This window comes from Saccharomycopsis crataegensis, assembly GCF_037102585.1.
Source record: "Saccharomycopsis crataegensis DNA, jcf7180000000072, whole genome shotgun sequence".
NCBI lineage: Eukaryota > Fungi > Ascomycota > Saccharomycetes > Ascoideales > Saccharomycopsidaceae > Saccharomycopsis > Saccharomycopsis crataegensis.
In genome coordinates, this window is record NW_027043819.1 from 1,939,299 (window position 1) to 1,961,324 (window position 22,026).

A 22,026-nucleotide genomic window follows, 5' to 3' on the forward strand; every position below is an offset into this window, starting at 1 on the left:
GGGGCGGAGACGGCAGTGCTGAAGGCCGGACTGCACGTGTTTTATGGCCGGGAATGCCCAGAGACCCACCTCGGAATCTTCGGGAGCTTCTGGAGAAATCCTCAAAATGGGCACGTGCTAGTGGTCGGAGGGAGGGAGTGCACAAAAAAACGGGCAGCTCCCCCCGTCTAACCAGAGTTTCCTGAGCCTTCCTTATTCGATGGTTTTACAGTAATGGTCCTCTATTACACTGAATGGTGATGATGATGATTTTCCAGTCCCCACAATAATCATAATAATCATAATCGTTATTGAAAATAGCATCAATTTCCCTCGCCCAGATGGTTTTTGGTGGTATCAACTATAACATCCTAACATTCACGTTTTATGACACCCAGACATCGGAAAGTGTGATAACAAAGCAAAAGAGAAGAAAAAAAAGTAAAGGATAAAAGTAGTGGCATACATACAAAGCAACAGTACGTCTATCTCCGCCTTCATTCACACAACAATAATGGTTGACTTAACCAGAATTTCAATATTAGTTTGCTTTCACATAATACCCCAAATATCTGCTTTTCCAGCACGCTTTGATAATGATGATGATGATAATAATAGTGGCACACGAGTGGAGGCAAACACATTAAGATTAGACTTAGGAGATGGCGGGGACCTTATCAGCAATGACCCACCCGAGGATTATGATTCCTCAGCACTATTAATAATCATCGGAATATTCGTGGGGCTTTTTTTCACCATGACGGTGGTATTATTGGCAGTGATATTGAAGAAAGTGCTTCTGAATACTGGTCCGTTGCAATTAAGTAACAATACCCCCGGTTCGTTTGCTGATGAGCAAGAAGAGGAAGAAAACCTTTTGAATTTGCCATACGAAGAACAGCTGTTGTACAGACAGGCCAAACTATTTCTCCATTTCAATCCTCCTGAATTGGCTACCGATTTGACGTTGGCTCAGTATTTGAAAATCGAAGAAAAGGGGATCGGGGCCTGGGATTTCATTCCCGATCCTAGCATGCCGCCAAATATCATAAATGTCGAGAATCGAACGGAATTGGACTTCAGTTTCCAATCAAACACCTTCAAAGTTAATTATCCGTGCTCGATCCAATCTAATTTACCAATCCCTAGAACCCACGAGGTTTATTATTTTGAATCCAAGATCTTTGAGTTGCCACATCCTGAAGAAACCCAATTATCCATCGGGTTATCGACAAAACCGTATCCTTTCTTTAGGTTGCCAGGAAGACACCAATTCTCTATTGCCTACGACCATGATGGTTCCAGACGGTTCAATAATTCTTTTGAAGTTAGCGAGAAGGAAAACAACGTTTTCCCAAAATTGGAAAAAGGAGACGTCGTGGGAATTGGTTATAGAACCAGGACCGGGACGATTTTCTTTACAAGAAACGGGAAAAAATTATCTGAACGCAAGCTTGGCGGGCATATCAAGAAATTGACTTGCTTATTATACCCTACAGTTGGTGCCACCAATGATTGCAAAATCCATATCAATATTGGGCAAATCGGCTACGTTTTCATCGAGGCCAACGTTAAGAAATGGGGGTTTGCGGGAATTGAGGGCACACTACCCCCACCACCGCCTTATGGCCAAGTGCACGATGATGTGTTGATTGAAAGCAGATCCGACGTTGATGAAACCGATATTTTGAGTAGAGATAACGAGGAGTTTTTTTCCTTCAATAGTAGTAATACTCATCATCAACAACAAAAACAACAACAACAACAACAAACCCCGGGAACTAGGGCGGTCAGTGCCAGCTATATTGAAGATCGAAATCTCTGCGATACTAGTGAACGAGGTTCCATTCCAAACTTCCCACCTCCATTCTGGGCAAGCAGTGTCAGTATTGTCGATAATATCACTCTAAATACTTTAGAACAGGAATTGCCGCCGCTTTACACTTCTGATAATGATTTAGAGAGCGAAAACGAATATGATAATTTGTCAGTATATGGGAATATAGTGGACACTTCTGAGGATGTTACTAGGGAGGTGATAATAGATAATAATGATATAGAAAATGAAAATGAAAATGAAAACGGTGCAACCGAGCAGTGATAATATTGGGGCTTGCTTATTTTTTTTTTTTTTGCTTTCTTCATACTGGATCTGGAGAATGTATTACCTTTTTCAATAGCGTTTTTTTTAGAAGAATTGTCAGCCTTGATAGACGTGGCTTCCTAATAGAACTCCTCGGCTGATTATAATACCATCAAATTCGTTCTTTCATACATTTTTTTTTTCCGATTCATTGAAAGGGACACTTTTTCAGCTTTAATCATTTTTTTTGTTATTTTTTTTTTCTCTTATTCATCTTACGTATATAATTATTTTATTTTATTTTGGGCTATATTAAATCTGGTGATATATTTTCTTTGGTTTTGGGCTTTTAGTTTTCCTTTATTTCTTTTGTTAGTTGTCCTATAAATTTTTTTTTTTTGTTCTTCTGCGTTTGAAACTTGTTCATTACACTTTAATAATTATGTAATTACCTTTGCTAATCTGATTTTAGTCACACACATAAAATGTATAATATAACAGTGGTTCCAATTGCCATGAGTCATTCATAGGTGCTTGGACTATCATTCCACTTGTGTGTGTATGTGTGTGTGTGTGTGTCTAGAGAGGATAAATATACTACAAGGAGACAACAACTCAACTTAAAAGTGGGATTTTGAAATACTCTCATTTGTCATGTACATAGAACAAAAAGAAATAAGCTCTTCATCCAGCTTTTAACATTATCCTGAATAACTCATCATTCTCTATAGCCAACCTGCCACTCAAGTCCCAATTCTTTTAAAACCGGTTCGTGCATGTACAATGGAGGAAACCCGATCACTTGTCCGGTTTTAATGTTTTCCAATATCGGAATTGAATACTTGTTTGCCATTTTGCAAACCGCGTCGGTTATATCGACATTCTTCCCTTCCAGCTTCTTGGTGCCCCATTGGTTTTTAATTCTCCCTTTATCTTGCCTTATCTCAAAAGGCCTAATGACATAATTGGGATAGTAACCTGAATCATCACGCTTGTTTTCTTTAAACTTGAAATAAAAACGGTTGTCATAATCAATCCAATGATCTGACCATTCCTCTAATACGGCAAGACACTTATGCTCTCTTTGAATATCATTTCTACTCATTTTCTGTCTGCTAATTTCTATTTCAACTAAAGTGCCCCGATTGTGACGGCAGTTTATATACCCAAATGTTTCATCAAGCTTCTGTTCCTGCGTTAATGATAATCTTTTAGAAGATTTCTTATATTTGAAACTCATATTCAAGAATTCAGATGGAGATATTACTCCTTCTGCTTCGAAGGATAATGCCAGAGACATCAAATCTTCAGAGAGATTTGAGAGTTTTAGGAATTTGTAATGATAATCCGTGGATGGGGAAATCGATTCCAAAAGGTCAAAAAAAAGCCTATTGAGTGCTGGAGAAGTCGAGTGAAAAAGTATATCCAGAGGAATCTTCATGGAAATCGAAGATATCTCCCTATTTTTAGTGATCCAATAATTTTGCTTCAAGAATTCATGGATCATATTTTTTTCATGATGATAATTATCAACAAGACCATTAGATCTCTGAATCCGCCCAAGTATCTGCTGTTCTTTTTCTTTTCGAACCTCCGGTTGCATTTCTTTCAAATCGTTTCGTATTTTATTTCTCTCGGTAATTTCAGGGTCCACATTAGTAGGGTCTTCGAACCAGCGAATGTTTTCGTTCTTACAAGTTTCCATTAAATCTGATTTAGAAAATTCAAGAAGCGGTCGAGTTACCATTATCTTGTTGAACGATGGTGGCGGGGCATTGTCCCTTAGAGGAAATTTCGACTGGCTCTTGATTCCACATTGGCCAAACACCCGATTTGCAAGATACCTCCCGTACAGCCTGCTGTCTTCTGAAAAATATGGATTTCTTGGTTCCCTTAAACTTCTCAAGATATACGTTTCAATATTATCATCTCTTGTATGACCCGTCAACAAATTAGTGATATCTTTTTCCCCACAAATATCCCGTATGGCCCGATATCTTAGAATTCTTGCCGAGTGTTCAAAATTATTCGATGAGGTATCGTATCCTTTGGGCCATTGCAAAGGATACGAGAGATGCTTAACCCCAAAGGTGTTCGTCACGTATTTACCAATAGCCTGGGCTTCCTGAGAGCTCTCTTTTCGTAGCTTATGGTCGATGGTGATGGCAAGCACCAGCGCCGGCGACATTCCTTGATTTTTGAGGTATTGGGAAACAAGATAGGTCAAACACATCGAATCCACTCCTCCTGAAAGAGCAATGGCGAGTTTCGATGGTAAGCCATTGGGGAATAAGCTTCTGATGGAAGTGCTAAACTGCTGAGGGGTGATCATCATATAAATATGGGACACATTCTTCTCACAGAGATGCCCAATGTAAAAAATATATATATGCAGGCAGCATTGGATTCAATTATTTTTTTCTTTCAAATCAACAGAAAAAAAAAAAACATACTGCATGGCAGCCTTTCAACATGAAAGAAAGCAAACAACAGAGACTTTTTCTTTTTATTTCTTCGTTTGTACTGGTATTGTATTGGTATATAGTACTTTAAGGAGGAAAATTTATTTTCTTGGCTCAAACTTCAAGAAATATACTATGGATGATGCATTTTTTTTTTTTTACAAGTTACACACTCGATTTCCGAAGAGGCTCCTTTTTTTTTTTTAATCAATATACTGTGAATTCTATTATACATTTAGAAGCCTTTCATCTTGGCTGTATATAATAATAATAATAATAATAATAATAATAATAATACATCAGGTTTAAATCTACCAGAAAAGACAAAACATCAACAAAAGAATATGCCCGAAAAAAAAATAAAAAAAAAAAACAACATATAATTAGCACCACAACACTTAGCTTTTCAATAATCTCTTCCAAATAAGGGGGATGGGATGTGTCTCAAGATGCTTCAAATAAATCTGGGACACAACGATGGAAACACCATGGTCTGTCTCCCAGAAGTTCTTGATCAATTTATCAGCAAACCTAATATACAAGTACGAAATGGTCTCATGCTGTGTTAAAGGTAAATAATTATGATCATGCCAACTTTCTTCTCTTGACGCCAGATTTTTTCATTCTCAAACCCAATATCAAATGTTTAACAAGCTCAATTCTCAAATTTAGTTCAATCTTCGATGCAATGTGGAATTTTTCTAAAACTTTAACATTGTATACCAATGAAGAGTCATTCCTCAATCGCGCCTCTTTCACCAACTTTGCGAATTTTTTCCATTGCTCGACTGTCCAATCACCATTTGGTTTCGCCACAACTATTGACGTACTTGATTCAGTATTGATTTTTGGGGTGCTTTGGTTAATCTCCGCAATTTTCGCAGCACCATCCAAAGTAGTGTTTATTGCCATTTCCATCTTCTTTTTAGTTTTATCCATCTCTTCAAATATACTCTCACTATCTGATTCTTCTTCCTCATTCATGAACAATTTTTTCGTCGGTAAACTATCCAATTTCTTCAATACTTTAGCAGTGGCTTCGCTATCATAGTCTCCCTCACTAGCTGAGGATTCCTCGTATTGTCGTTTCTTATGGTTCGTGATTTCTTGGTCCTGTTTTGTCTTGGATTTTGTAATTCTCTTATTCAAACTGTCAACAGTCGATATATAAAAATCGGTCTTCAATGCTAAGCGCTGACTGGAAGTATTCAAGCCCTCTTGCCTCTGATTTCCATTATTCTTATTCCTATCTTTTTCTAATATTCGTTGTCTTTCAAACTTATTATCTTCATTATAATCATCGTCATCGGCATTTTTTGGATATAGGTTATGCATCAATGGCCTATCAAACTCTCGCGAAGAAATCCTAGGAGTGGTAACCTCACTAGCAATCGCGGTTGCTTGACGTGACCCTAGGCCACCAATCTTATCAATACTAGTATTGAGAGTCGATTTAATACTACTTAATAGCATTTCCCTTTTGCCAACAACCCCCAGATTATCAAAGGAACTGTCATAATTCACCAACTTTATGGGCGTCGAGATATTTCGAGAATTTATACCGGTGGTTTTCCCACTCCTCTGGATCATAGTTCTTGCAGGCGTAGGAATTCTTCTGAATTTTGACGCTGACGTTCCAGGAGTGGATTTCAATGGAACCAGTACCGTGCCAAATGACGAGTTTGTCTGGCCCGATGCACCACCACCAAACGTTCGAAAACTATCATCATCATCATTATTATTATTGTTGTTGTTTGTTCTCCCATCATCATCATTTTTATTAATCTGGATCTTCTTCGCACCGGAGTTTTTCGTCCTCCTTTTCGGACTGATCTTTCGATAATAACTTCCATTAGTATCATCATCGTACTCATCTTTATTATCCTGTCTCTCTACCTCATTGACAAAACTATTATACTTGGTTTGTGATTTTGATTTTGCTTGTGTGGTAATTAATCCATTAGATCTCACGCGTCGCGCAGGACTCAGGATCCCTTGAACGTCATCGGTTATTCTATTTCGCTTTAACGGAGTGTACCTCAGACGTGTTGGGATGATTGCTCCTCCTTGTTCTTGCTCTTCATCTCCGTTCCCGCGCTCGGCAAGTTCACGACGTTTCTTGATTCTCTGCCCTTTTTTCACTCTAGACTGTTTCTGATGGGTCTCAAACATATCAAACAGTTTATGCTGTGGTGCTCCAAATTCTTCTTCGGTAGACATCTTGTTCCTATCAAAAATTGAATTTCAACAACAACTTTTACTTGCAATTTACCAGGTATTATTTTTTTTCCCTCTGCTGTTCTTGATATTTCATATCATTTTATTTTTTTGTTCTTCTTTTTTCCAACCCAAAAGATGATTCAAAAAAAAAAAAAAACACAAATTCTAGGTATCTCGAAATTCCTAAATACACAAAAAAAAAAAAAAGAAAACCAAGTAGAAGATATGGAATGGCTGATTTGTGTATGTGGTATTGCAGAAATGGTTCAGTTGGATACTGTTTGGATTGATCCTATCCTACAAGGGTGTTTTGGTTTTTGTGATTATCATTTTTCCCTGATACCTTTTTTTTTTTTTTTTTGCTAGTTCATTCCCACACGCGTCGCTCACCTAAAATATAAGTCAAAGATATCTACAGATAAAAAGAAATAAGATACAAAAGAATTATAATGACTAAAGATGAATTGATAAAAAGAAAATTAAAATGTAAGAATGCATACTAGGAAAAATTCTATACTATTAAATCCAAGTGAGCATCTAACCAAAGATGGATTAACTTGTGGAATCGTGACAAAAGAAGTTCAAATAAAAAAATCTTAATAAAAGAGCAATAGAAATAGAAAAAAAGAAAAAGAAATAATGAAGAGAAAAGGATGAATAGCTGGGTAAATTATATATGATGATGGAATGAACATCTTTCTCGCTTCAATAGAAAGTATAATATGTATGATGTGCAAAAACAAACAAGGATTGAGAGAAGAACAAAAAAAAAAGATGGAAAAATTAAAATTAAGTAGTTGGAAATAAATAAGACCGAGAAAAAAAAAAAAAAAAGGTTAATGACTGCTTCAGCACAAAAAGTCAATCACCTCCCATTATCGGTTAAAAATATACTAGGACTTAACCAATACTTGTGACAGGGATAATTATTTTTCATCATTAAGAAACATGATGATGATACACGACATTGGCCACTTCTCCTGTCTTCAGTGCTTTTGACAAAGAAAGAAAAAAAAAGAAAGAAAAAAAGAACAGGCTCTGTAGCTTATTCACTAACTGATATCAAATATTTGCCTTAGTGAGACCAGGGATAGATATTCTCAATCTATGGGTAAAAGCCATCTTTGGGATACAGCCAATCAAGCACAATACACCATTGAACACAAAATAGTTCAAATTGTATTTTGAGTAGTGTGTGGATGCCAAAAATAAGGCAATTGGCACCAAAAACAAAAACTTCTTGGTTGGGGTATATTGGTCACCATTGTCTATTTGTTCCCACATTGTCAAATTATCATAGGCCCCAGAATTAAAATCAAACGGAGTGCCCTTGACTTGATGAAACATTATGTAAGAACCAATTATGTAGGTGGTATTGGTCAACGTCCAAGATAATTCGGTTGTTGATCCTGGCAAGACGTTAAAGAACATTTTAAGCAACAAAATAATACAAATGTGGATCAACCAAGCACCTTTCGAATGAACCCAGTTGGCATTCAAATTTGGAACTAAGTTCTGATCATTGAGCTCCTCATCGCTTTCGACTTCCACGTGTGAAATGATCGATGAACTTCTTCTTCTGTTTTTTGGAGACGATGTTATTGGAGACAATGAAGCATGATGTGACTTATTGGCAGCAGAAGCGGTGGTAGACATTTTTTGTTCTTCAAACGTTTGTTAATAAATGATAAATTGGATATTTTTGTGGCAAATTCCTCTTCTGATTTTCAGTCGAATGTATGGCCAAGATTTGTGATCTCTAGACAAATAAAAAAAAATCACTATCAGTTCTGATTATTTGTATCTTTCTGTTGACAAAGAGGTATACTTCAGCACTTCTTGTTGACTGAATAAAGCTGGCTTAGCACAACAATAAAAAAAAAAAGAGAAGAAGAGGGGGGAAGAAAAAAAAAACAGCTAGTCGTTTAGCGACACAATCCACGGTAATAATACGGAGTTGGGAAGGGGGGCAAAAACACAAGAATGAGGCAGCCGGCTCACTTATTAAATAGGCAGTAATTAGGAAAAGCGGTGGCGGTTTAATCTGATGGGCACACTTGACTCTTTCCTTTGGGTGCGGGGGATGGAGAAATTACTGGTGGCAAGAGGTACTGTCGTTTGAGGTAATCTACGATGAGGTTGCTTTTCACTTTTTTTTTTTTTTTTATTTTTACTTTCTGTGTGGAGTCACGGGGCAGAGGCCACCTATACAACCCCAAAATCACTTCGCAGAAAAATGACCCATTTTTTCGGATATTCTCTGACTAACTCCACCCACTCAGCCTACATTATTATAAATAGACAGACACAAGTTTAAAACACAATATCAAACTAAAAACAATAAGTAAGACAAAAAAAAAAAACCAGTACATATAGAAGAAGAAAAGAAACCAGAGTTAATCAATAACAAAAATAGAAAAACCAAATTGTGGACAAAAAAAAATAAAACCAAAGTGAGAATATAAAGAACCTGCAAACACTGTCATGTCATGTCCTTTGGAATAAACACAAAAAGGAAAAGGAAAAGAAAAATCAAAAAAAAAAAAAAAAAGAATAGAAAAGTAATGCAAATAGAAAATCTTGACACATTCTAATGAGCGAAAATAGTAGGATACAAACTTTCTGGCTTAGCAGCAGGAGCATCTTTTTCAAGATCCATTTGCTTCAACGACTCAGAAATCCAGTTGCGAATCGCATCAACAAGGGCCTTGTGTTTCTTCAATAATTCGTAGTTGTTGCTGCTTGATTCTTCAATCTTCTTATCAAGAGACAAGCTGTTCATCAAGTTAGTGATATCATGATCCACCTCTTCTTGTTCCTTCTCTTCCCCCTCGACCTCAGCATCCTTCTTGCTAGACTTTTGGTTGACGCCAACATTATAACGTCTAATATTGTCATATCCAAATCTAGAGCCAATCTGTGGGTATTGCATAACGTTAGAAGAACTCGATATCGATGGATATAATTGACCATTACTGCTCAAGCTACCTGTACTAACAAAGCCATTTGAGCTGTAGGTATTAGCATTGTCCGTAGTATTTCCGTAAGAAGCAAATTGTTGTGATTGGGATGGCTGCGCCTGTTGTTGGTAATGTTGTTGATATTGAGGTTGTTGGTATTGTTGAGGTTGAGCTTGTTGAGCTTGTTGAGGTTGGGGCTGGCGAGAAACGTCAGATCTTAATGACATTTGCTGATCTATAGAATAAGACAACTGCTTGAAAAACTTATCAGATTCTAACAAGTCTGAAGATTTGATGTTAGAAGTATTGATCCCACGAACAGACATATTATTCGAACTGTGGCTCAATGGAGGCAACACATATTCACCGGAAAATCCAGCATGATTTGATGGCATGGTGCCACGCAAACTAGTGTCCAAATGATTCAATCTGTTCATTATATCTGGATTATAATTAGCCGAAATTTTTGATCTCTTGACATCATCATAGAAGCTGCCAATCAACTCACCAGTTTGTCTTCTCTTCTTTGATTCGTCTACTGTCGAGTACAAATCGTTACTGCCCAAGTTGTAAGGATGGTTATTGACGGTGGTGGTAGTGTTATTGTTGTAGATGTTACCAGTAGGATATAATTGACTAGGGTAATCTGGTTGGTTCTGCCCATAAGTGTTGGCTCTTCCACTGACATTGAAAAGATAATTGTCAAACGAATTCCCATAATCATTTATACCTGGAGCGTTAGCAGCAGCATTGATCAATGAGCTATTAATAACCCCGTTTTTGGCATACAAAGCGGCACCGGCATTAATGTAGCTATAAATGTCGTCTGCATGGGTTTTCATGTGTTTTTTCAAATCTTGAGGTCTCTTGAATTTCTTGCCACAGTTGTCGCACCCATATGGCTTCAAAGGCACATGAACTCTTAAATGTGAGGTGATATGGTCACGTTTAACTGTTTGAACTTTGCAATTATCCCAGCGACATGTCAAATTCAAATTACGGTTGCATTTCCGCCCCACATGTCTGTCACACAAATGATGGTACAAAGTTTCGGCAGACTCAAAGATTTCACTACAGCCTTCCCACTTGCACAATAATGGGCCTTTCTCCTCCTGTTTTTTGCTCTTTTGCAGGAAAGTTTCCTTCTTTTGAGTGATGGCGGCAATGGCGGCGGCGGCCGCAGCGGCCGCAGCAGCATCTTGTTCCTTGATAGATTGAGAAATGGAAGGTAAAGCGTTCACTGGGGGCAAGCTGACTTTTTTCGGTTGACTTCCAAACGAGTCATAATTTAAGGGAGCTCTTGTGTCTAACACTGCAGATAACGATGGGATAGATGTAGGATGTGTAGTTGAGCACATGGTGTTTATACCAATTTGATGGGTTGAGTCATTGTATTTTGGACTGGTTTTACCCAACTTTGGCGAGGAAAAAGAGTTGGAAGAAGTCGAAGAGGCTTCGGACTTAGGAGAAACCAGATTGGAATAAGTGGATAGATCGACACTGGTCTTTGACGAGTAAGCGTTGCCGGACGTAGGGGTGGTGATACTTTGAGGTGAAGTATTGTTGTTGTACTGGTCGTTGCCAGGGCTGACAGATCCTTTCAAGAGGTCTGATGATCTAGGAACGTCGTTTTGTAAAGGCAGCATGAAATCCGATGATCTGATGGAAGGCAAGACATAGCCGGATAATTCAGGTCTGATGTCCATGGTAGATTATTAATAAGTGGATGACGCTTGCTTTTTTTTTTTTCTCTCTCTCTGTGTGTGTGGAAAAAGAAACGAGAGGGCCTTTGTTACTGTGGTGTGCGCAAAGTAAAAAAAAGTGTGAAAGATAAAAAACAGGGAAAAAAAAGAGAGGATCACAGAAGATAGGCAGGTGAGATGGCCGGTGTAATATGGGTATTTCGCGTTGCTTGGGGGGTTCTGGAAGGGAGTATTGTGTGTGATAGGAGGAAGAAGTAGCAGGAAGAAGGAGGGGGGCACCACATCAGATATATACTACCGACTATGGGCATATGCCAAGAAGCACCGCCAGTGGTGGGTGTGGGTGAATGGTGTCCGGGTAGCCATTTCTCTACCCCCTCCCTAAAACAGCAACCGCACCGGGTGCTGTCTGGGTAATATCCCACACCCCCTGTCCAGTGGCGGAGGGAGAAAGGAAAACAAACCAAACCACCCAAAACTCACTACATGGACATCGCTGGCACATACGTCCACCCGTCGGTCTGCCCAAACTAAACCCCTAAGATTATGAACAGCTACAGCAATTTGGTCTCGGAGTACGCCAGTGCCCAAACGTTCCACTCAGCCGTGCCTTTGGCCAACCAGCAATTCATGGCTGTCGTCTGCTTATTGCTCGCGGTGGTTTTTGTGTTCCTCAACTTCTTGATCCCAAAGACCTCTTCTACTTTGGCCAGCAGTATCGCCAACAATGCTCAATATATTGTGTATAGCTTCTTAGCTAGTGGGTTATTTGGTATTGGTGCCATCTTCTTGTCCAATTCTGTTGGTGTTTATGCTTGATACATATATATATATATATATATATATATAGTGCACATAACCATTGATTGGTTAGTTCACTTTTGGCGTCTTGGTTCCTTGTATGGGAGACGAAGGCAACCATCATTTAGCGGACACCATTTAGGCGCTGCTATCAAAACTGCATACTTTTTGGTTTATCAAACGCTGTCCATGAAATGTTCTTTATTTTGTAATATATGCTTTATCGTTATTCATTTGATCAGTTTTATGTATGTTAGCCGCTGGTTGACTGTTCCATTGGATATAGTGTGGCTTACTGTCCTAGTGATCTGGACTCTCTTTTTTTTCTCTCCCTGTGACGATCTATAATCAAGTGGGTAAGTAGGTAGGTAGGTAGGAGAAAGACAGACAGACAGACAGAGGAAGAACCACCCACATCACATCTAATGTCGAGAATGTCGAGGCATCTGTTTGCATGTACCACCGTAAGGGTTGCACACCCCCTTTTTTTTTTCCTTCTCTTCTCGTTCTCGGCCAAACTTCCTATTACAGAAGACGGGAGACTTCGCTATTGGCGAGGTGTGGGCAATCCCAGAAAATAAAAGCCAAGGACAAGAAAAGAAAGGAAGAAACCTTTTTGAGAGGCCTATAGTACAGTATGTGTAGATACATACACTCGGTGTGTGTAATAAAATAATCAGACCCCCCACTATTGCTGTACCAGTTTTAGTAGTACAGAGTTATTGTTGTTGTCTATTTTAAATTCCATTTGGGAAATAGTTTGTCAAATTAGTAAGTAGGTGGTTGATACCCCAGGTTTTTTTCCTCATCCTGCAGCGCGATGAATAGGAATTCTGTCATGATTCACACCTTGGGGTTTTCGAAAAAACTCATGTTTACACTGCTTTATTTTAAAATAAGATTATCTATCACTATTTACTAAACCAAAAATATAAAACTAACGGGAAGAGAAAAAAAAATGTTAAGAAAGAAATGCAAAATGACAAGAGTAGAAACGTGTATATCGATTAAGAATTCATGCATGTCGCCAACCCTTTTTCCAGGTCAACCAAGAATCAAATAATGATGCTGAGAATAACAGAAACAAGAAAAAAAGTATGCACGAGATAATTCCGGCTAAGGAAGCAGCAATGACCCGTATGGGTGTTGATTTAGCAATGGGGTATAAAAATATGATTTGCTTCCGAACGGTATTGAAGAGATAATTGGACGAATTCATGAATAAATGAGCAAATGAATGAATGGGCAGCTGTAGCAAAAAAAAAAAAAAAAAAAATAATGATAATAATAATAATAAGAGTCATGACCTAATAAAAGAAACATCCTTTAGCTCTTCAACCACAATAATGAGAGAAAGAGAGAGACCAAACGCCGAATAGAGCAACGAAAAGGCAGAAAATGTATCATCAGCAGGAATAGAGGGAAAGGATGGCCGATTTCATGTAAAGCCTTTTGTCAGATGTAACAAAACACTGAGTAATTGATGTTCATAAATCATAATAAATAGAATATGGGGTGAGGATAAGGTATACGTCAAAGCTTGAAGAATCCGAAAGAAATTGCTTGTTTTTTTTCTCTCCCTTTTCATTCTTTCACAAATGATTCTTTACTATTCAAGCTTCGTAATCCAAGATCCGATTCGTCGGGATTTGCAACCCTGAGAAACTTTCTCAGATAGTCGTTTTCATCACTGATGCTCTTCTTGCTTGCTTCATCTATCCCCAAATTGTTGTAGAACATTTGGCCCGGATCCAATCTTTGATCAACATCCCCACCAAATGGGATCGGGATAAGAGTGGCAGCAGTGGCACTTTCGGATCTTAAGACAATACTAGACCCTCCAAGGAAACGAGATCTAGGTGATTTCTCCATCATAGGTGTGTTCATTAAAGATGAATTATTCACAGAAGGAGCAATGATACCCCCAGGAGTTGCCGCGGAAACCAAGTGAGTTTGAGAGTATCTGTGGCGGATGTAGAAGAAAAGGATTAACCCAATAATAATCAATACTATGATACCAACTGAGGCAAACGTCCCACCAACCTTTCCTGGAGAGTCCCAAAATGACGACGAAGATTTCTTTTGACTATCGCTGGAACTTCCTGCGGCTGCGGCAGCTGAAGATGTCTGTTGAGAAGAAGTAGAAGATGCTAATGAGGATGATGATGATGATGAGAATGAGGATGAGGATGAGGATGATAAGAGAGACGTTGAAAGTGAAGTTGAAAACGAGGTTGCTGAGGAAGAGGTTGCTAGTGCTTCCGTTGACATTTCTGTCACGGTCTGCGACCCATTTGTATATACGCTAGTTATAAAACTAGTGACAACCTGTACCAGAGATCCAGCATCATCCATTGTTGTAGTTAGTAGCACCACTGTGGTTTCTGTATTTGATTCTGCTTTGGTTATCACAACCAAAGACGTCACGGTTTCACCATTGCTAGCTGTGGGCGTTGCTGTCGAAGTGGAAGTGACCATCACTACTGATGTTTTTTGTGACAGTGATGAGGTGGTTTTTGTTGCTGCACTGCTAGACAGAGAAGATTTAGAGGAAGATGATGAGGATGTTGAAGAAGATTCGGACTGTGTTCCACTGGCAGTGCCAATTAGAATATAACCATATGCCCCATTGCCCGCACACTTATCACTAGGATACCCAGGACAGTCGACTTCACATGTCAGGAGATCCTCGGTTGTATCAGAAGGAGGATAGTAATTTGAGCAGTAACAATCCTTGTACGATACTATTGCAAAAGCATATCCCGAGCAACTATTGATACAAAGGCCATTTGATTGGTATTGTGAACTCTGGCTGAAGGTCCCTGTATTTTTAGTAGCACAAACGGAAATATCAGCAGAAACCCTGACAATAAATAGGCATAGGAATATCATCCAGGCGGGTAGGAAAGACCTGTTTGATAACATTGTTTCTGTTGGCATTGTTTCGATATAGGTGGTTGTCGTTGTTTGATTTTGTCGGCGCCTTTTTTTGCTAAAATATAAAAATAGAATTGATAAAGAAAAGAAAAGAAAAAAAAAATTGAAAAGGAGGTGATAAAAGGATCTGCAAGATATACGACTAACAATAATTCATCCAGATCAGGTATATTATATTAAACTGTGGTGATTGTAGTGGCTTGGTTATCTCAGTGTTGTGGGTATTGGCTTGTTTCAGTGTTGTAAGTTAAATTGTTCCGACACCGAAAATAAGGGATACAGATCTCCAAGGATAAAATAGGGAAGCGAAGGTCGATCGATGGCTAGCAGTGGACGTAAATGGGAAACAAATCAATGATTGCGTGTATATCCAGATTGAGATATGACAATACCTCTGTGTTTGCTGGTGTTTCCGTTTATTTGTGGATATTGGTTTGTGGTGGGCAGGAGTACGGCAAGTGCGTGTGCTGTCGTGGGATAACAGTTGCTTTTAGAAGATTGGTGGTTTCTCGAAGTTTTTTTTTTTTTTTCATTCATGAAAATTTTCTGAGCCTCGCTCAAAGGGTTACGTAGGCACTTACTCTAAAACAACAACAGCAACAACAACAACAATAATAATAATAAACAACAAAACTAAAAATCACAACAGTGGTGTCAGTGGTATATATATATAATATATATAATCCACAATAAAATAAACATTGTGTATTTGGTTATGTACAAAAAGTCGCCGATTATGTGTACTACCAGAACCGATTGACACATTCTCTATTGCCAAAAGTAGGCAGACGTGGTTTGTGTGCACACAACCCAAAAGCAGTTGTTGGCGAACCAAATGCTGCCAAATAACTAAAAGCAAACAAAATGAAATAATAGCCACACAAATGATAACGACAAAAACGGTCAAACAGAGGAATACGAAGAAAATAAACTTATCATGCCATAATTATCGCATAGCAACAACACTGGCAACCAACCATTTCGCCAGCCAGGTGGCAATAGCTGTCAAAACATTGGGCTTTGAATAGTGATCTCGCCTATCTCGACAGACCCTTAAGAGATGTATATTATACGAACCTGTGTAATGTCCTTGAAAATACTTCTGTTCAGAAGTGTAGTCAGGCCCTATATATGGATATAGATATAGATATAGATATAGATACGCTCTTACAAACAGAACACTATTGAGGGATTCAAACAGAAAAGTCAACTTACCAAATCTCCTCAAGATTTTATTGCTGACTAAAAATGAATCCTCAGACTTATAACACTAAGAATGTTATTATTCAACATACTAACCTCTAGGGGGGTAAACATCCAAATACGTTTAGACAACCATGTAAGTATAAAACGTGTGCTATAGAAAACAATAATGAAAATATGACAGTGTTAACCTTCACCCTATAAATATTAAAGCAGTCTACTGACCTGTGGAAAGTTCAAAAACTTTCTTTGGGACTAGCAGTCTCCTGTGAGAAAGAAATCAGATCATAATAGGCCATTTCCCCACATGTCTACACTTTATTCAACCTTAGCCCCCTAACACGTATTAACATCAGCACAATTAATAACCAATTCATTAAAAAATCGCTAAGCAAAGAAACAAATATAATGAATATATATAAACAAAACAAAAAAAAGCATCAATAATAAAAGGAGGAACAAAAAGGTATTAGTTATTAATATGAATTCAAACAAATAATAAATAAAACAAAACAAAACAAAAGGTCTGTAGAGGAGAGCAATGAGTGATGAACTGTTTCATATCTAAAAATCAAGTGGTTCTAACATTAAAAATATCAAGGAAGAATTGAAAGGGTTGAAAGGGTTTGAAAAGAAAAGAATAGGCGGCGCGTTATGTTTAACATCTAAAAGTTTAGAAAATGCTCTTGACCTTCAACATAAAGCTCTTTCTTCTTTCCTTCTTGGTGGTCTTTTCAGCAGGCTTTTCAGGAGCGGCTTCTGGTTCTTCAGCGGCCGCGGCCGCGGCTTCAGCTTCTTCAACTGGGGCAACCTTAGCATCCTTGATTTCTTCAACTGGTTCTTCAGCCTTAACTTCTTCAACTGGCTCTTCGGCTTTAGCTTCTTCAACTGGCTCTTCGGCTTTAGCTTCTTCAACTGGCTCTTCAGCCTTAGCTTCTTCAACTGGCTCTTCAGCCTTGGCTTCCTCTTCTTCAGCTGGGGCAGCATCTTCCTTTGGGTCCAAAGTAACTGGAGCTTCATCAGTGACAGTATCTTCAACCTTTTTAACTTCCTTTGGTTCATTGGATTCTTCCTTGGCGGCTTCTGCAGCTGGAGCAGCGGCCTTCTTCTTACCAAAGAAGGAAGAAACTCTCTTCTTGGCTTTGATGGTGGAGAATCTCTTCAAGATTTGTTCCTTGGCTTCGTTTGTAGATTTCTTAACTTCCTTAACGGCTTCAGTGGCCTCTTCCTTGACTTCATCCACAACTGTTGGTTCTTCAGCAGCTTCTTCTTCAGCCTTTGGTTCTTCAACAGCTTTTTCAGTAGCTTCAACTTGTTCTTCTGTCTTGGCTTCTTCTTCAACCTTTGGTTCTTCAACCTTAGCTTCTTCTTCAACCTTTGGTTCTTCAACCTTAGCTTCTTCTTCAACCTTAGCTTCTTCTTCAACCTTTGGTTCTTCAGCCTTAGCTTCTTCCTTAGCTTCTTCGACTGGTTCTTCAACCTTAGCTTCTTCAACTGGTTCTTCAACCTTAGCTTCTTCCTTGACTTCCTTTTCAGCTTCAGTCTTTGCTGGTTCTTCCTTCTTGATGGTTTCTTCTAATTTCTTCAATTCCTTGGTACCGAAGATGGAAATTCTTCTTCTAACGGAAGTCAATTTTGAGGTCAACTTAGTCTTTTCCTTCTTAACCTTTTCTTTGGAAATTGGAGCAGCTTCCTTGGTTTCTTCTTCAGCCTTAGCTTCTTCAGCTTCAGCGACTGGTTCTTCTTCCTTGACTTCTTCTTCAGCCTTTGGTTCTTCGGCCTTAGATTCTGGTTCAGCAACGACTTCCTTAGATTCTTCTTCGACCTTTGGTTCTTCAGTGGCAACCTTGGTGGTCAAGCCAGCGGCTTCTGGGATGGCGACTTCACCTTCCTTGGCATCAGTAAACAAATCTTCCTTAGTGAAAACATTGTTGACATTACCCTTGTCATCGGTATCCTTGGAGTGTTTGTCAGAGATTTTCCATTCACCATCAACGAGGTACTTGAAGAAGTTCTTTTCTTCGACTTCCTTGATTGGAACGGTGAGGGCAAAAGAGCCATCGGCTTGTTTAACCAATGGTAAAGACTTGCTCCAAGAGTCGAAGGAACCAGTAACGATGACTTCCTTTGGACCTTCTGGCCTATTGAGAATGTTAGTAAGATAGCTTTAATAAAAAGGGGGGAGGGGGGCCACAAAAAACTCTCCTTATTCATAAGAAAGGACAACGAATGAACAGTGTAGAAAATAAAGAAACAAAAATCACTCACCATTCAAAAGTGTAGCTAGACATGATTATTATTATTATTATATGTGGATATTAGTAGAAAAAAAGACTAGGTATACTAGGTATTTAACAAGGTTAAGAAAAAAAAAAAGGACTTTTTTAGCAAAATAAGGCGAAAATGTGTAATATATATGGATGGGAAAAAGACACGGTATTTATAGTTTTGCAAGTTTACTTACTACAGTGCGTGTCGCAAGTTGATGCAGGTTAGTAGGTAGCCATATGTGCGGTAAGTATTAGCATTGGGTAGAAGCTGAGAAATCACAGACATCCCATATATAACAGTGGCAGGAGACAGGTCGAAGAAATTAATTGAAACAGGCTAGCGTGGTGGTAGCGGTTTTTCTCTCTTTACTAGCCTGTGTGGCTTCCTCTAGTATCACCGTCCCAGCGCTTGATTCTGCTTACTTCTGGGATTCTTTTTTTTTAACATATGCAAAGATGCTACGATTCTACCCCGATTTGTTAATTGGAATTTATATGTTTTAAGCATTCCTGTCGAAGCCAAAGGTGCTAGGAGACTCTTGGATCGACCTTGAGGCTTATTCCTTGCTTATTGCTTGAGGTCTGGCTATGCTATCTTAACGACCCATAATTATGGGTTGTTACCAAAATGACCGTTTTTCTATTTTTTTTTAAGCTTTTTTTTTTCTTGCTGATCTCTAAACACCTTACATAGCCAGCCATTCTATTCTATTCTGCGCTGCTATACCCCAATATTAATTGGGGGGATAATAATTGGGATTATTACCAATAATAAAAATAAGGCCACAATACTGTATATTGTGTTGATAGCCTGTGCTATAGGTGATGATAATATAAAATACTGCCGATAACCGTAGCTGTGGTGAGGGGTTGTCTCATCTCCTCATAGCATCTATTTTAGTAATATCAACGCCCATGCCACTCCTGTGTCTTTCTGCTTTCATTTGGGACGTTTCAAAATCTATTATGTGTCCAGAAAACACGAAGTATTTTTTTTAAAGTTTCGACCCATAAATTTGGAAATTTTTCGTGATGCGTTAATCTGCATGCTTCTCACCCCTTGTAGAATTATTTCTCTTGGTGTTTTTATGTTATGTAATTCTTTCCGGATAACAGAAACAAGAAAGATTAGAGAAAAGCCTGATCTAAGTATAATCAAGAATGATCTGTGCTGATCCACCCTAGGTGTGTATATATATTTTCGTCTTCCAATCTGGCACCTTTACAATTTCGCTAGACCTTCACGACAGTAGGGGGTGAATGAATCCAAGAAGATACAAAAAGATTGCCTGCTGGGGGCGAAGTTCTATTAGAATAATTGCCTAAGAATAAAAAATATTCTTATGATTAGAATGCTGATTCTTAAGGATCCATGATTGTTGATCCATGATTTTTGATCGCTCATCATCATCATTTATACTCCAAAATGAAATGTAGGCACCCTCACCGCCGCCAGAGGTCAACCCAAAATGAGGAGTGTGAATTTTGTGGAAAGTGGGTACTCTGCTAGACAGAAATCGCCTCTTGTAGGCCCTTATTCTTCATCTTCTTCTATAAATCATAGGATTAAATTGGGGAGTTTCAAACCAATGCTGTAAAAAAGTAGAATAGTAATAATGGTGGCGGGGTCGAAACCGGCCAGAAAACTGTTGATCATAGAGAAAGAGGGGAGTGGATTGAAGCCATTGATTGAGGTCTTTATTTGTTAGCTTTTTTTTTTACCCCAAACTTTGTAATAATTAATAAACCCTGTTTTATATTTCTGTAATGATCTTCTATTATATTTATGAAGGATTTCTTGTGAAAGGGCAAGCACGTCAACATCGGTTATATTGTAAACTGACGCTCGAGAATCACCAGAGATCACGTTACACAATCCATATCAACACACCTTCAACACTTGAGAACTATTTGATAAACTGTACTCTTAGCGACAGCACATCAGGGGGGGTTGATATTTAAAAGGTATCTACTACATCTATAGTACATCATGGAAAGGCCTTCTCTTAAATCCGCTATATATAAATTACATATATTGAATATATATTTTTACCACAACAGGCCAATGAATCAGCATATTTTTCAGATAGAGATTCCCTCAAGCAAAAAGATAGTAAGAATTGCAATTATAGATACAAATGTAAGCATTATTTGTTACTTCCAATTTCTCAAGTACTCTTAGCCCCCTTAGCTGCGTTCTTTAAAGCCATGTTTCTAATATAAACGTGTATATTGTAATTCAGCTTACTGGCAACCGAAGAATTTTTTTTTTATTTTTGACAATTATGATCAATTCGGTTATTATATTTATAAAACTTAAAATCCTATCATATTGCGTACCCCAACTGTTGATTCGATGGCCCAGTGCATTTGTGTGTGAGGACACAGTATGGAGTCACCGTCACGTCTTTTTTGGAGATTGTTTAAAGTCGAAGTGAAGAATTTTTTGGGGTTGGAGTACTGGTACTACTTCTCCGAAAGATATAACATATCAACAATTTTGCCAATATTGCCAGGTTATTGACCAGTTGATTCTAATCTACTTTCAATTTGTTTTGAAAGTTGGTCAAAACAAGTAAACAACAACTATTTTAATTCACATTGGAGCTCCAAGATTGTGCCACCAAGGGGGATAATTTTTCCTACTTTTTTTTTATTATTTATTTATTTGATTTGTATTAAACAAAACAAAGTATCACAAAAAAAAAAAAAGATTCCATTTGCGTATATAGTTTGTTTTTTTTGACGTCTTTGTGTGGCACAAGATGCAGCAACATGATGATAAAATTTTCCTAATCATACTGCAAAAGGACTTCGCTAATGATATCCAATGTGGAATTTAATAATTTCATTGATACTTTGTTTTCTATTTCCTTGTTAGAAGTCTCAACTATTGTTCGCCAATGGTCACTAGAAATAGATAATACACTCTTCTATTATAATGTATTATTATTTTTTTAATGCTGGAAGATTTTAGTCCTACACGATCTTTATATAATATAAGCCACGGGAAATACTAATTGAGTAATTCAATATAATAGCGAGAATCTTCCTTCACCCATCTCGCAATTAACTTCAAGATCTTGGGAATGGTACATCCTCAATCGATATCACCTATTCTTGGTCAGGGGTGGGACGCGATGACGACGACCTTGCGGAGAAATTTTATCATCTAATCTCTGTCGCTAAAGCTGCTATCAATTACATTTCGAAACAAAGCCCACTATGTCACATCAGTCAACTCCGCAAACAAAAATACATTACAGCAGAACTCTTCAAAGTACCACCAGCTACTGCTCAGCAATTCCGGTCTTACAAAGATGGTTATGTTAATGTCGAGAATGATGGATGGATGTAACAGTTATTATGTGTAACGCTATATTTTATTCTATACCATTCGTATTTCGG

At 38.1% G+C, this 22,026-nt stretch overlaps 8 protein-coding genes across 8 annotated transcripts; 2 read left to right on the plus strand and 6 right to left on the minus strand. All coding sequences in view use genetic code 12, as the record gives it.

The window, feature by feature from the left end:
- Positions 1-493: 493 nt before the first annotated feature.
- On the plus strand, positions 494-2,080 carry EAR1 (Ear1p; the record flags this gene model as incomplete). The annotated part of the gene is made up of 1 exon (XM_064994296.1): positions 494-2,080. The coding sequence occupies one exon, from the start codon at positions 494-496 to the stop codon at positions 2,078-2,080; it is 1,587 nt and encodes a 528-aa protein (XP_064850368.1).
- Positions 2,081-2,780: 700 nt separating this feature from the next.
- DASC09_006940 (tRNA lysidine(34) synthetase) lies at positions 2,781-4,397 on the minus strand (the record flags this gene model as incomplete). The annotated part of the gene is made up of 1 exon (XM_064994297.1): positions 2,781-4,397. The coding sequence occupies one exon, from the start codon at positions 4,395-4,397 to the stop codon at positions 2,781-2,783; it is 1,617 nt and encodes a 538-aa protein (XP_064850369.1).
- A 712-nt stretch (positions 4,398-5,109) lies between these two features.
- DASC09_006950 (uncharacterized protein) lies at positions 5,110-6,744 on the minus strand (the record flags this gene model as incomplete). The annotated part of the gene is made up of 1 exon (XM_064994298.1): positions 5,110-6,744. The coding sequence occupies one exon, from the start codon at positions 6,742-6,744 to the stop codon at positions 5,110-5,112; it is 1,635 nt and encodes a 544-aa protein (XP_064850370.1).
- Positions 6,745-7,806: 1,062 nt separating this feature from the next.
- ORM1 (sphingolipid homeostasis protein ORM1) lies at positions 7,807-8,400 on the minus strand (the record flags this gene model as incomplete). Its single annotated transcript, XM_064994299.1, has 1 exon — positions 7,807-8,400. The coding sequence occupies one exon, from the start codon at positions 8,398-8,400 to the stop codon at positions 7,807-7,809; it is 594 nt and encodes a 197-aa protein (XP_064850371.1).
- A 934-nt stretch (positions 8,401-9,334) lies between these two features.
- Positions 9,335-11,410, minus strand: RIM101 (alkaline-responsive transcriptional regulator RIM101; the record flags this gene model as incomplete). The annotated part of the gene is made up of 1 exon (XM_064994300.1): positions 9,335-11,410. The coding sequence occupies one exon, from the start codon at positions 11,408-11,410 to the stop codon at positions 9,335-9,337; it is 2,076 nt and encodes a 691-aa protein (XP_064850372.1).
- A 543-nt stretch (positions 11,411-11,953) lies between these two features.
- On the plus strand, positions 11,954-12,226 carry OST5 (dolichyl-diphosphooligosaccharide--protein glycotransferase subunit; the record flags this gene model as incomplete). The annotated part of the gene is made up of 1 exon (XM_064994301.1): positions 11,954-12,226. One exon carries the CDS (start codon positions 11,954-11,956, stop codon positions 12,224-12,226), a length of 273 nt encoding a protein of 90 aa, XP_064850373.1.
- A 1,566-nt stretch (positions 12,227-13,792) lies between these two features.
- On the minus strand, positions 13,793-15,148 carry DASC09_006990 (WSC domain-containing protein; the record flags this gene model as incomplete). The annotated part of the gene is made up of 1 exon (XM_064994302.1): positions 13,793-15,148. One exon carries the CDS (start codon positions 15,146-15,148, stop codon positions 13,793-13,795), a length of 1,356 nt encoding a protein of 451 aa, XP_064850374.1.
- Positions 15,149-17,021: 1,873 nt separating this feature from the next.
- DASC09_007000 (glycogen-binding domain-containing protein) lies at positions 17,022-18,639 on the minus strand (the record flags this gene model as incomplete). Its single annotated transcript, XM_064994303.1, has 2 exons — positions 17,022-18,489; positions 18,617-18,639. 2 exons carry the CDS (start codon positions 18,637-18,639, stop codon positions 17,022-17,024), a joined length of 1,491 nt encoding a protein of 496 aa, XP_064850375.1.
- Positions 18,640-22,026: the final 3,387 nt, after the last annotated feature.